General features: G+C 37.8%; 1 protein-coding gene across 2 annotated transcripts in view; it reads right to left on the bottom strand.

The window, feature by feature from the left end:
• The window catches only part of LOC133466985 (adhesion G-protein coupled receptor G2-like), a 20,103-nt gene extending 5,704 nt beyond the window's left edge, over nucleotides 1–14,399 (bottom strand). Inside the window, exons 1-25 of one of the 2 annotated variants that reach the window (XM_061751315.1) lie at nucleotides 14,305–14,399; nucleotides 11,758–11,853; nucleotides 11,041–11,099; nucleotides 10,040–10,105; nucleotides 8,624–8,694; nucleotides 7,988–8,556; nucleotides 7,857–7,878; nucleotides 7,733–7,770; nucleotides 7,488–7,612; nucleotides 7,306–7,387; nucleotides 7,156–7,187; nucleotides 6,860–6,904; nucleotides 6,696–6,763; nucleotides 6,565–6,602; nucleotides 6,450–6,489; nucleotides 6,324–6,358; nucleotides 6,119–6,246; nucleotides 4,847–4,979; nucleotides 4,389–4,769; nucleotides 3,939–4,095; nucleotides 3,165–3,329; nucleotides 1,701–1,823; nucleotides 1,400–1,445; nucleotides 1,221–1,324; nucleotides 385–509 (exon numbers count right to left, since the gene is read on the bottom strand). In XM_061751315.1, coding sequence (XP_061607299.1) covers nucleotides 385–509; nucleotides 1,221–1,324; nucleotides 1,400–1,445; nucleotides 1,701–1,823; nucleotides 3,165–3,329; nucleotides 3,939–4,095; nucleotides 4,389–4,769; nucleotides 4,847–4,979; nucleotides 6,119–6,246; nucleotides 6,324–6,358; nucleotides 6,450–6,489; nucleotides 6,565–6,602; nucleotides 6,696–6,763; nucleotides 6,860–6,904; nucleotides 7,156–7,187; nucleotides 7,306–7,387; nucleotides 7,488–7,612; nucleotides 7,733–7,770; nucleotides 7,857–7,878; nucleotides 7,988–8,556; nucleotides 8,624–8,694; nucleotides 10,040–10,105; nucleotides 11,041–11,099; nucleotides 11,758–11,853; nucleotides 14,305–14,384 — 2,828 coding nt within the window. In that variant the 5' untranslated portion in view covers nucleotides 14,385–14,399. Of the gene's footprint in view, nucleotides 1–384; nucleotides 510–1,220; nucleotides 1,325–1,399; nucleotides 1,446–1,700; nucleotides 1,824–3,164; nucleotides 3,330–3,938; nucleotides 4,096–4,388; nucleotides 4,770–4,846; nucleotides 4,980–6,118; nucleotides 6,247–6,323; nucleotides 6,359–6,449; nucleotides 6,490–6,564; nucleotides 6,603–6,695; nucleotides 6,764–6,859; nucleotides 6,905–7,155; nucleotides 7,188–7,305; nucleotides 7,388–7,487; nucleotides 7,613–7,732; nucleotides 7,771–7,856; nucleotides 7,879–7,987; nucleotides 8,557–8,623; nucleotides 8,695–10,039; nucleotides 10,106–11,040; nucleotides 11,100–11,757; nucleotides 11,854–14,304 lie in introns of those variants that run through there. The other variant, XM_061751316.1, reaches the window with a different exon arrangement.

Genomic DNA, 14,399 nt, shown 5'->3' with positions numbered 1-14,399 from the left:
AGCAACAACAACAACAATATTGCAGGAATTGGCTTCCTGCCAAGTAAAAACAAACATTTATTATTTATTTATGTATATATTCATTGTATTTTTTTATTATTATTATTATTATTATTTTTATGGCAGAAATGGGCTTAAAGTAACAGTTCCATTGCTAATATAGTTTAAATTACATGGGCCGACACAACTGATCTGAAGGCCCTGCAGGGCAGATTACAGATAGACATGGCAGCACATAAAGGCTGAAATCTGATTGGATGGGAAAAAATCTAACCATTGAGGATCAATTAATACAATTTCATGGAACAAATATTAGAATTCAGGTTCTAATTGTAGGTCACCAGATGGCCCACCACGTGATGTGCTGTGACACCCAGTGCTCACCCAAAGGCCAAGTATGTGAGGAGTGTCAATGCCAGGAAAATGGCAGAGATCCCGCAGCCAATATATGTGATGAAGGTCAAAATAGTGGCTTGCACTCGACTGGTTAGAGGCTCCCTGGCGAGGTCCTGGATGAGGAGACAATGTTAGGTACACCTAAACACTCAAATGAGATTCAGTTATATATATACATATATATATATATATATAAAGGCTTATACAATAATAATGCAGTTCTCATTGACATGGTCCAATTAATTTGAACCAATAGATGGCAGTAATTAAAATAATTATAAAAAACAATACAAATAAAATGTTTTCAAACTGAGTTCATCTACTTTTATGACACTCACAAAAAAAGTTTCCATGTAACACGGGGCTCATAGTGAGTTGTGTGAGGTCCACTTTGAACAGCAAAAAAAAACACTGTAGTATTGCACTTTATTATATTGAGCTGTGCTAATACAAGTGTTCCCCAATAACGTCATTATATGCACACAGTGGTGATTTATGTGCAATATGTGCGGCATTTCTGGGAGGGCGGCAAAGTGCCCCCCAAAAATGCTATGTGAAATGGTTTTCTATCGGCATCACAAAATTTACAGTAAATCTTTGCCCTTTGTATGGTGAATTTGCACCCCTTGAACAATGTCAAGGAAGTGTGACATCTTTGTTGTTCGAAGAGCTCTGTACTTGGGGGAGGCGCTAAGGTTAGTTCTCGTCATTGCTGGAGAATAGAAGATTGCAAGTCAAGATGTTCTGCCTTTTTTGTGGTTCAAATGAATTGACATTATTACATTGTTCAAGTAAAGAGCACGAGAAGAAGAACAAAAGCTTACCAGCAGGATCGAAAAGGCGGTCAGATGGTTGCAGCCACAAACTGTCAAGTTGTCTGTGCTGTTTTGAACATAACAGCCGTTTTTGTTCCAGCCACCCGATCTGTCTGCCAGTGGAAGAATAATTCCATTCATACATTAAATTCTATTTATACTAATGGATATCATGAAGGAGAACTCACCATTTAATGTGAAGTCCCAGAAGACGCATGTAGCCACATAATTAGCCTGTAGTTTAGCGAAGGTACAACATAAACTTAAGTGAGTTCCAGTGAGAGCTACAGTTATGAGAGTGATAAACGGAACTTGTCTGGGTTCATCATCTGTCTTTGATTTCCAGAGCTATGGTATCAATTTTGGAGCAGCTCGACATGGTTTCCAATTGTGCTGCCTCAAAGTAGTGAATGTAGAAATACTATAGCAACTACAAAAAGGACATTTCTTTCAAAAAAAAAAAAATGTAATTAAAAAAAAGACACTCACAGGAACTGGTTCCAGGTTCCTGAGTCGAATCATAACTTCATCCTGCAGTCCTGTGGTTGTCAAATTTGCCAAACTCGCTCCAATGATCCCGCTGTTAAGTCGACGTGTTCCTAAGGATCTGTCCTGCATGGACAAAAGACACGTTTCCTCAAAACATGTCCACTTTCATGAATGCCGAGCAGAAATAAATCAGTATGAATAGCACAATATTCAAATTGATTAATTTCCTCACAACACTCATATATTGTCCCTATCAATTTAAAATTGAATGAAATACTCATGAAATGTTTCGTTCTATCCAGTTGTACAGTTATTGAAAACATCCTCATCAAATTGTACAGGGTGATTGAAAAGTAACTCCATCCATCCATCCATTTTCTGAGCCGCTTCTCCTCACTAGGGTCGCGGGCGTGCTGGAGCCTATCCCAGCTGTCATCGGGCAGGAGGTGGGGTACACCCTGAACTGGTTGCCAGCCAATCGCAGGGCACATACAAACAAACAACCATTCGCACTCACATTCACACCTACGGGCAATTTAGAGTTGTCAATTAACCTAAAAGTAACTCCCTATTTTAAAATACAAGTAATTCAAAATAGGGAGTTACTTTTTCAATCACCCTGTCTATTCATCGAATCTCTCAATTACTCACAAAAACAGTTTGTTCTGTGTCTGTAATATACAAGAACAGATGTTCAATAGATGCGTCTCAATAAAATGGAATATCGTAGATAAGTTTGTTCATTGCAGTAGTTCAGTGATTCTCAAAGTGTGGCGGGAACTCCACTTGTGGTTCACGAAAGACTGAAGTAAATGTTCAAACTGTGCGTAGTTGCAGTGGCATAAACCTTTTTTGAAATTCCACTGCAGTACATTTGTCAAGTACAATTCAGATATATATAACGGTTAAGTACAATACATTTGCATTTAATCTTTTAGAACTGTTTGTTTTCAATACACTTTTATGCAATAGTACATCTTAATTGCATAATTAGAAAAGTATTTCAGTGCAGTGTTAATCTTCAATTTGTACATAATGTTACAGTGGTTTAAAATAATATTAAAGATACTTTTTAGGAACAATACCTCTGCCTTGTTTTTATATACACTTGGGCCTACGACACTACTGTAATTTAATGTTGGTCATTATGGTGGTACTTGGGGAGCCAAGTATTGTTTTAGGCTGCACTAGGTGTAAAAGGTTTGACAACCACGACAGTTGTTCAATTCACAAAGTGAATATTACATAGATTAATTACATTATTTTTCAGAAGGCCGGTTCCTACCTATTTTTTTTATTCAAATAATTTTGTTTCTTAATTATTTGCCAATTTCTTGAGAAAATGGATTTAGGGTTTTCTTTGGCTGTAAGCTATAATCATCATGCTTTGAGTCCCGTTTGTCTACTTTCCACAAAATTCCAATTTTGTTGAGAGGCACCTGCATATAGTACTTGCATCTGGACCTGAAATAAAGTGCTCTTCTGGTAAAAGTTGAAATGGACTCTGGAGGCCATCTGCTGCTCCTCAGAGGTTAGGTTTTGAGTGAGGGAGGCGGGCAGTGTGATGGAGCCCTGAGGGATGGAGTCGTCGTTCCTCACATTCCTTCGGAACCTGGGATCTCCTCGGACCTTAAAATGCACACAAAGTAAAAGTAGCAAGCAAAATTTAGCGCAGTGTTACAGAGTGAAAATTAGTGATTCTTCTTAACAAAAATACTCCAGTAAAAGTAAAATGTACGTTACATTAACGCTACTCTGACAAGTACAATTTATCCAAAAGGTTACTCAAGTAAATATCACTACAACTGAAGCACATTGCTACCCATCTCTGGCCCAGGGTAACTGGAGCCTACCTGCTGATAACAGGTGAGAGGCGGTGTACACCCTGGACTAGTCACAAGTCAACTACCTGACCCACTCCATCTCACTAAATGTTTCTAAAAGTGGAACAAACAGTCTCGCCACATATGTAGCAAGCATACAGCCAAACTTGCACGCTCATGTCACAGTGTTTTTTGTTCAAATATGTGCGCAAAATATGCTGTCCGTGCTGCTCTGACCTTGTGAACTGCAGACATATTTATGTGTCACTGGGAGAACTCAGAAACTTCATGTCTATTAGTCAATAATCTATCTCTATTAGTGTATAATTAGTCACCAGTCCAGTTATTACTAATGATGTGGTCACATTTTTGTGTCCTATAGTTGAAAACACGTCTTAAAGCTACAATGTTATACCTGTGCATTGCTGGGGTCTGAGATGGAGAAGAGGACTTGTTGAAAATCACTACCATCCACTGCTTTGACAGACAGAGCCAAAGCTGGCGACAAGAGAGTCTCTGTTTCTTGTTCAAGGATCAATTTAAGGCCCACTGTATCAACAATCCTTATAATTCTGATGAAGGAGAAAAAGGAGAACATTTAATTTACATTTGGGATGACAGAATACAGGTAAAAGTTCAACAAACATGCCTATAGTCTGACAAATAAATTTAATTTGTGCAAATTTGCATTTCACCTTTTTAAAAACAGTTTGTTTTTTAAAAGATTCAATGCAAATTATATATATATATATATATATATATATGTGTGTGTGTGTTATAATGGTTGTTATATAGTAGTTATAAGGGTTATTAATTTTACTGTTAAAAAGCTCAGAGTGTAGGATGTATAAAGTATGAGAGTCACCTGTTGGAGGAGCTGGCCAGTGTCTCGGCAGAAGCGTCCAGCAGGTTGCTGACGATGTGGATGCTCGTATTAGCCAGAGCCAGGCTGATATTGGGGCCTGACAACAGATCCTCCAAGTGAGACACAAGCTCGTTCACGAGACTGGAGTTTAGTCTGGACACATTGGCGGTCAGCTCAAGAAGAGCGTTGGCTCGGATCTCTGTTTCATTAGGTGAGGCGGTGGTGACGTCCGGGTATGCTGATGTTGCGTTCGCCGGGGATGACGTCGTATTGCTGGAGGCGGTGTTCGGTTGTGTGGTTGTCACATTTGGGCTGGCCGTGGGTGAGATCGCTGGAACACACTGTTCCTTCAGTTGCACCACCACATTTTCCCCGGATTGACTTAGAGCAGGAAATGGACACTTTAAGATTAGTGAACATTTGACAGCTCTGTGAAACTCAATCGACCAGTTACAGACCAGGTTTGGGTGGAGAGTAAAGGGGGAGAGCCTTCCTGTACTGTGCAAAACTCTGCATGCTCAAGGGTGGTGTTAATCCATGTGAACTGAGAGTCTAGCAAATTGCCACTGACATTTGGATGACCACAGATAGCTGTGAGATTCAAAGAATGAAAGACAGGTTAATATAAAGCTAAGTCCTTGAGCCTGTGTTCACAAATATAACAGGACCCTGTCAAAATCTTTGGTAAAAAAAAAAAAAAGAATAAATAAATAAAACATTGACCTCCACAAAAACCTCCAATGTAATGCATGATGTCCTGCAAAAAGTCAAAAGCTCAAATTTAACAGGATTTCAGCGAGCATCTTTGCCTTTTTGGTGCCACTAACCGCATCGGAACTTGAGGGAAGACAAACGTATGAAGAGAAGGATGCATGAGCAATGGGAATTCTTTGCAATCTTTGTTATTCATTAAGTTAAGAATGTTAAATTATAAATGGTTTATTGTTTTGATGTATTACCATGAACAGTGATTAACTTGTTTTTGAATGACAGTAAAGAATTTTAAACTGTTACTTTAAAACCATGCCTCTACAATTAATACATTAATAAATAGTTTCAAAATATAAGTAAAGTACATTAAAATATAATACATAACCTCAGAGGTTACACTGTATATATGTATTTATGATTTTATACATAGAGTTATGCACTGTAATTAGCATAAAATTGACATATTTTAGGCTTTACTTAACACTATTTAAATTGCTGCATTTTAGCAGGAGCAAAAAAAAAAAAAAAAGCCTAACTGCTGTGTCAGAAGCTTTGTGGCGTCACTGCCACAATGCAAAATATAATCAAGATTACATATTTCAAATCAAGGTAAAATATGCTTGTTCTTTGTTTGCTAAGATATGTCTTCTAACTAGGCAGTTTTTGTGTGGGAGGATTTCACTTGCTTCACAGCATTTTTCCTCCTTGAAAATCAATTATTGACATTTTAACACTAGTTATGAGAAAGTTTGTCTTAAAACAAGAAATAGCATAATTCTAAAGGTGTAGGTGCTAGTTTTAAGACATCTGTGTTTTTTTAGGCTTGCTATGTTGACTTGTTTTAATAAATTGTGCAAAGACAAATTTTCCTGTTCTATTGTCAGATCATTTTGCTTAAATAAATGTATTTATTCCTCATTTAATTACTTTTTTTCATGTTTTAAAGCCCAGGTTGAGCAGTGCATGTATAGAAAAAGGTAAACTGATGTTGACATTGTTTATGTAGTTCTATTGCACACCTGCTCTGGTTATTCGCCCATCAAACGTTATGTTCTTCTCCAACCGAAACACGGTCGTTATGGCTGCGGACACGTTACAGATGGGAGCTTCTTCAGCCAACTGTAAAATCACTCTGCAAATCTGAGCGCTAGAAGAATCAAAAGTCACAAGTGTAAGGCAGTCTGTCTTTTTGCAGAGGTCACGTGATGATTTTATGAGACTCACATCGCTCCGGCTTGAGCACAGTCCGCGGCGGCATTCTGAGTGGAAACAACAGCTCGGTTTAACTCCAGAACATCAAAATACTCAATCAAGTCCAAGCTCTAATTTGGTAATTTGGTGGTTGTTTACCTTGTATTTAGAAGCAATGGAGGACAAAGCACAAGAGACACTACAAAGAAAGAAATCCAAAGATTGGACTCAAAGTGGACAAAAACAGCAGTTCTTGTACATTTGTGCAAATTACTTTGTTGTTGGAGAGCAGCTCTGGTTCAGCTGGGGAATCTGTTCGAATAGAATTTTAAAGTCTAATCAATTACAGTAGTTACAAAAGGAATATACTGCATGTAAACACACGTACATACTTTGTGAGCTTACCAGTGACAGCGGGTAGGTGTGGCTCATCTCAGGATCTTGTATTGAAATTTCAAAAGTGTAATATGCATCTAAGAAGTTCAAAAACAGAGTGGGGTTGAAAACAAAAAAAAAACACCAATACTGTATAGTCATCTGGTAGCTAGCCGATAACATTTAAAACATACCAGTCCCATTGCAGTAAGCACCGCAGCTGCAGTTTTTATTTTTACCTGTAAAGATCAAAGCATGTTGCCATGACTACGATGAGAACACTTTCAAGGTCCTTACTAATAACAGTGTAGCTAACATTTTTTTTTTTTTTAGTGTGCCAGTCTTGAATTTAGGATATTAAATATACAGCAATATTGATGTTTTATGCTGTGTGTTTAGTTCACAATGCAGACTTTCAATATTTATTTGAAAAGTGGACTGTCAAATTATTACATTATTGTATGATGATCGGCGACGTGTTGATGCTCACCTGCACCACACGGAAGCGCCCCAAACGCTTTACTGTCAAATGAAATTGACAAAATTCCTATTTTATGTCTTTGACCGAAAATGCGTAGTGCTCTTACAAATGATGAAAGGAACTAAGTGAAAATCCCAGCACTGCAAATAAACAGCTTACCATTTTGAATTGGTTGAATTTTGTGTATAAATACAGATGTTTTCCTCCAAATGATCACTGCTGCAGTTATTGTTTAGGGGATCTATTTATGAGAACAAAAAAAGATGATTAAAAAACAAACATACAAAACAACAACAAAAAACTGGCATATAATTTTTTTTGTAAGAATATATAGCACTCACTCAAACGATTGGCTCTTTTCCCCCGTGTATGGATGTCAGAGGAATTTTGATTGCAGAGTGTTTGCAGGATACAACAAGGCGCCACACTCTGCCTCAGCGCCAAGATCACAAAGCAGTTGGTCTTTCTGATCAATAAGAATACATTTCTTGTTCATAGCAAACAGAGAACTAAACTTTTATAGCTTTAAAATAAATAAAATGATTTAAAATAAAATTAATTTTAGTTGCAGCTCAATCACACCAACCTGATTTCAGTCTTCTTCGCACAGGAAACTTCCATTCCCTGTTATAAATCAATCAGTGTGATAAATCAATGCACATTGATATGATCCGGCAAATGACTATATTACAGAGTGTAATCTTGCATACCTGAAATAAGTCACTTGATTTGCTGAAAAAGAATAATAGCAATAAGATTTTCAAAATTGTTACTACTGAGATTCCTCGGAAAGACAAATGTTGAAGAAATTAAAATAACAACAAATAAAAGGAAATGATACCTGCTAAGGATGGCTTGTCGAATGAAACGTGCATTGTTCGAGCTAGGAATCTTTTTTTCTGCCGTTTTGGCTGCGTCGTTGGTTGTGATCTTTGCTCTGTTGCTGCCTGCATCATTGGGTGTACCTTTAATGGTAATAACTGCATTTGTGTCTGAAATTTGCATATTTCTTATAGCTCCAGTCGTGCCAAAGGTTTGTACTGCTGTAGCTGTATTTGAGATTTGTAATGTTGTAGTAGTCATGGTAGTGTTGTTGTTTTGTAATGTTGTGGTTACTGTAGTAGTATTATTGTTTTGTAAAGTGCTTGTAGCTGCAGCAGTGTTGTTTTGTAATGCAGTTGTGGCTGTAGTTGTACTGTTTTGCAGTGTAGTTGTGGCTGCAGTTGTGTTGTTGCTTTGTAACATAGCTGTGGTCGTGACGTTGCTTTGAGTCCCGTTTGTCGTTGCGGCAGTTGTTGTCCCGACTGAAGTGTTTGCAGATACAGTTTGCAACTGAGCGGGTAAAGCGGTTGGGTTTTCGGTTTGCGAAGAAACACAGCTCCCCAGACTGTTTTGGAACACCTCCTGGAGCTGAGAAGCAGAACGTAAAAATTCATAGTCATAGTTTTTTTTGCGAGAAATCAGATTCCAAACATACCCAGGAAGTAATTTCTGATTCATTCTTCACAGGCCCAGTCACATCAACAGCGATGTCCAAAATGTAGAATGCTGCAATGGAGAGAAGGCTGTTGTGGTCGTGGGTGAGCTACATTTAAGCCGCTACACTGAGTCAAGTAACTTTTTGGATGAATAGTACTGGTCAGAGTATTTTTAATGCGACTTACTTTTTACTTTTACTTGAGTGTTTTAGCTGAGAAGAAACGCTACTTTTACTTCATTCCGTTGAGCTTCATTCCGCTCGTTACTTGTATTTTTATCTAGAAGAATTTATTATTGCCTATTATTGATACATTTTTGAAATTTTTAATGCAGCCCTATTGGGGGCACAAGCCAGTGCAAACTGTAGGCCGGTCCCAAGCCCGGATAAATGCAAAGGGTTGAGTCAGGAAGGGCATCCGGCTTAAAACTTTGCCAAACAAATATGAGCGTTCATCCAAAGAATTCCATATCGGATTGGTCGGGGCCCGGGTTAACAACGTCCGCCACCGGCGCCGTCAACCTGCAGGGCGCCGGTGGAAATTCAGCTACTGTGGGTCGAAGACGAAGAAGAGGTGGAAAGCAGGTTCTTCGGCAGAAAGAGAAGAGGAAAACACAGAGCCTAGAACTGAATGTGGGGACTTTGAATGTTGGGACTATGACACGAAAATCTCGGGAGTTGGTTGACATGATGATTAGAAGAAAGGTTGATATATTGTGTGTCCAGGAGACCAGGTGGAAAGGCAGTAAGGCTAGAAGTTTATAAAACAGTGGTGAGGCCAGCCATGATGTACGGATTAGAGACCGTGGCAGTGAAGAGACAACAGGAAGCAGAGCTGGAGGTGGCGGAAATGAAGATGTTGAGGTTCGCTCTCGGAGTGACCAGGTTGGATAAAATTAGAAATGAGCTCATCAGAGGGACAGCCAAGGTTCTATGTTTTGGAGACAAAGTTAGAGAGAGCAGACTTCGATGGTTTGGACACGTCCAGACAAGAGAGAGTCAGTATATTGGCAGAAGGACGATGAGGATGGAGCTGCCAGGCAAGAGAGCGAGAGGAAGACCAAAGAGGTTGATGGATGTCGTGAGGGAAGACATGAAGGCAGTTGGTGTTCAAGAGGAGGATGCAGGAGATAGGCTTACATGGAAAAGGATGACGTGCTGTGAATTTGCATATTTGACATTCATTCATTACAAAAATAAATAAATGACCAGCACTTATACATTTGTTAATTCATTCTCAAAACTGCTTATCCTGTTCAGGAATTAAACCCCCACTGCCCACATGAAGGTCAGGCAAATGTACCACTACACCATTAGTGACACTTCATATATACACATATACACCTGGAGGCATCATCCATCGACACCTGACTACAGGTTATACCACTCTTGCAGAATGCAAGTGTGCAAGCTTACCTAAAGTCGGAGCGCTTGTCACATGAGGCGGTGTCGCAGTTGAGGTCTCGTTACCGGAAGCAAGACCTGATTAGGAAACAGAAGCAGTTATCATTTAGTAGTATGGACTAACTAAACAATGTAAAATGGGATTTTGAATATAGACAGAGTTACAGGGCAGATCGAAATGTGATTGAAATCTGGGCTTCAATTTAGGAGGTTCCACAAAAATATATTGTCTCATTTTGCTGTAATTATGGCCACTTTATGCAGAGTACCTCCTTTTTAGGGTCTTAAAAGTATTTGTTCAACTGACTCAAAGAGGTGACTTAGAAAGCTACTTTTCAATGGTCATTGTCCAAATACTTCAGCGAGAGATAAAACATGATAAATAAAACAAAAGAGCTATCAATATGAGACAGTAATGTTCTACACAACTACAATTAATAATTATATTGAGTATAATGGATCCATATAGGGGATTACTCATATGTTTAGAATGTAATCTTAATCCCTAAAACTAACAGCACTTTTATGTATCAAAAACTACTTGAAAAGTTCTGATGTCTGAGGTCAATTTTTCCCCTCTTAGTCAGATTCTCCATGTTTGCAAAGAATCTCCGGTATTGTGGACTTCGTATTATCATTGCACACAGACGGTATTCTGACTGCAACAACGGGTTTCCTAAAAAAATAGAGTGGAATGTTTTAATGTGTATATAACATGACAAGTGATGGATGACGTCCAATCAAGTATGAGGCCCGTCGCTTAAAAATAGAACTGCAAAAAGTTCAGTCAACCTAATACAAAGGATTATTTGGGTCACAAAGACAAAAAAAATAAAATAAAAATGATGAGACTCAAGTCATAAAACAGTATTACAGGAAAAAAAAAAAGTTGTAATCTTATTCTTGGAAAATGTATTTATCAGTGTGGCTCTAATAATAATTTGTATTATTTTGATTAAACTCGCTTCTCATTAGGCATTTTTTGTTATTATTTTGTGTGGCTGTGACTTTACCTGTGAGTAGAAGGAGCAGGTTAAGGACCTTTGGTATTTGTAAACATGGCTTTTTCACTCTAGAACATAAAGTAACAAAATATATGAATACATATTCAATGACATTTGCACCCTCATTTGCAATTTTTGCCTGCATAAAAAACAAATAATATGAGGAGGCATTGAAGTCTTTTTATCACACGCTGAAGGATGATATGTGTAATATGTAATATATCTGTAATCTCTTTATCTTCCAATTGTTTTAGTCAATTCACAATAGGAGGAAGAAAGAAGTCAAACTCTCAAGTGCAAATTTCACACGGAACACCTTTGGCTACATTGTAAAATGACAAAGATACACTTGACACCAGGGTTTTCCAAACCTTTTCAACTTAAGAGCAACATTTAAAATGTGGTTCCTTTCAGGGACCCAAACTTACCAAAATAATACATATATTGCCACAACATCAACAAAATATTATAACAAACATGAACGAAAAATCAGCCACGCACTTAAAATTGACCGGCTACCAAGTTTGTGAGACCATGTAAAGTGCCGGTATTTCCGATGTACTATGTAGACATGTATCTCTCACTACAAATTTAGCTAAAATAAGACCCACAATTCCTCAGGTTGTATGAGAAATGTTTAACTGTATACCTGAAATCAAGCACTGGCACATACTATGAAGACAAACTAATGGTGGCCATGTAAGTCTAAAAGATAAATTGTGTTACCTTTGTGTGTTTATATCTAGGTTTGTCCCAGATCCTCCGGAGGATTTCATGATGTGATCCACATTTCGCAGAGCCCCCTCAACGTCATATCCTAAGCTGCGGAAGGAAAAACCCAAGTCACTAGATTCTAACATCCATGTGCTTTGTTGTTAGCAGGTTCACATCCAGTCTGTCACACTGTCACAATGTGGCACACCCCCAAAGACATCAACATGAAAAGGTCGACCTCACAAAAATGGCAGCTCACTGAAGCACTAATGTTTTTATTCCACACCCAAGGAAGGAAAGTTTAATGCAATTTTGATTTAGATATGGGGGGAAAACAACACTTTACACCACATACTTTCCTTGGAAGAATAATTTTCTATTGTGTTGAGTTTCAGGGTGTGTCCTTGCTAAGTAGCCCTGCCAGTAGACTTACAATGGAAAATGTGACACATGCTTATTTCCAGGGTAACAAAACAGAGGTAAAATAGAGGCGTCAGAATCGTTATGTAGCCATGTTGTGTCCCTGTTTTTGTAGGAGTTGGACTCCTGTTAATCAAGATTTTTAACACTTTTGCTTCCATATACCTCTAGCAACTTAACCCAGCATACAGTTTTACCATCTTTAAAAAAAAATAAAAAACTACACTATTTTATATCCTTAATTTGATAACTTATTTTAAGTTGATTTGTTTGAACTACTTAATAACCAGGTGTCTTATTTAAGCAACAGCCGAACCTCTAAATGTTGAATTCCCCTGAGTTTGGATTTCCCTATAATTTTGGGGGAAAATATGCATTTAAAAAGTCGTACAAAGCTTCGGACTTTAAACCATTGTCATGTGAGTATATATCGGTGCCATCTGAGTTTGAATTTGAATTTCTAACAGTGATTTATCTTTTAGCATCAAAAACAAACCATCAAAAAAATAAATAATAATAATTCTGTTTTAAGAAATTTGACGTCAAAAATTCAACATTTCCCAAAAATCAGTGATAAAAAATTAAACATCTCCAGGAAAATTTGTGTAAATGTCTTCATTCAAATTTAAACTCAGATGGTGCAAAAATGGGGATCGGGGGGGCGTGGTGTTCCCTTGACTGATGCCTTTACCAATAAGATTATTATTATTAATTAATTTAAATCATAATTAATGATAATGATACATTAAAAAAATAATAAATACATTTTATCTAACCATATTTTTGGGGGGAGAAAAAAATCATTGCAGGTAAAGGTTTACTTTGAAAGGTGTTCAATACATCCAGCTCATCCAAATGCTTCAAAATAATAATAATAATAATAGTAATAATAATAATAATGCGTGACCTACTGAGGATAAGCGGTATGTAAAATTAATAATAATAATCATCATCATTATAATTTAAAAGATTGGGGTATTATTAGTGTTACAAAACTACAAGCCACTTGCTAAGAAAAAAAAAGTAAAAAGAAAAAAAGTCACCTACCCCAAATCTAATCACTCATATAATTGTTTTCTATCCCGTATTTGTCTGTTTATATTTATGAAACTCTACAGCAAATGAGCAGGAAACACGTGAGAATGACTAAAATCATTCAACCGCTAATACACATGCTAACGCCACCAACTCGTGGTCTGACAGGTTTCATGCTTTCATTTGGTGGCACCTGTGATAAAGACCTCAAATAAGTGTGTTGTGATTGTGACTTCATGGAGGCAGGGTTTTAGTTCCACCTAGTGGATGAACAATGTAACAACAACGCAGTTACGCTGAAGGGAGTCCTCGGTTTACGACTATGGGGAGAGATATGTCTCAAAATTATTTGCACGTGTTTTTCAAATCCACAAACATATCCGCGATTTACACGTATAATAAATAAATAATATAATAAATAATAACAGTGGCTCGCTCTCAAACATTTATATTCAAAGGAGACAGCAACACTGCCGCCTAGCGGAGGGAGGGAGGGCCTTCCTACACGTGTGATTTTGTTTTTCAACTTGAAACTGCTAAATGCGCGTGCCCGCTGATCCACAAATGCACTTTCAACAATTCACAAGCAAAATTTAATATTTACAAATGATAAGTCATCATAAATGAACACACAACATTTAAAAAAATACGAGTAAATCGCGGAGATATTTGTGCATTTGGGCAGCCGTGGCCCAATGGTTAAGATCATCGCCTGCCACCGTGGGGGACCTAGGTTCAAAACCCCGACTGGACCATCCGCCAACATCCCCCGGACTCATGGCTGTGGTGTCCTTGAGCAAGACACTGATACCCCGAAATGCTCCCCGGGCGCTTCAGCTGCCCCCTCCAGTGTGTTCCACTAACATGTGTATGTGTTCACTGTGATGGGTTAAATGCAGAGAACAAATTTCGTGTGCATGCATGCATGTTCATGACAATAAAAGATGATTCTAAAAACACGTGCAAATAATTTTGAGACATATATCTCCCCATACCAGTACTTTGTTCCCGTAAGTAGATTCATGTATCTGCACTTTACATCAGTGTTTATTTTTTTAACGGTTTTTACTTTTACCAAAAAAAAAAAAAGTTAAAGTCACCCACCTTTGAGATGTTGATTGACTGATTGCTTCAGATCTGGGGGATTTATATAGCGAAAAAAAAAACAGGGACAGCAGCAACATGAATGAACGTGAATC

This window comes from Phyllopteryx taeniolatus, chromosome 17 (genome assembly GCF_024500385.1).
Source record: "Phyllopteryx taeniolatus isolate TA_2022b chromosome 17, UOR_Ptae_1.2, whole genome shotgun sequence".
In the NCBI taxonomy this organism is placed as follows: Eukaryota; Metazoa; Chordata; class Actinopteri; order Syngnathiformes; family Syngnathidae; genus Phyllopteryx; species Phyllopteryx taeniolatus.
Note: the sequence above shows the minus strand (reverse complement) of the source record. Positions and strands in the feature narration are given on the sequence as shown.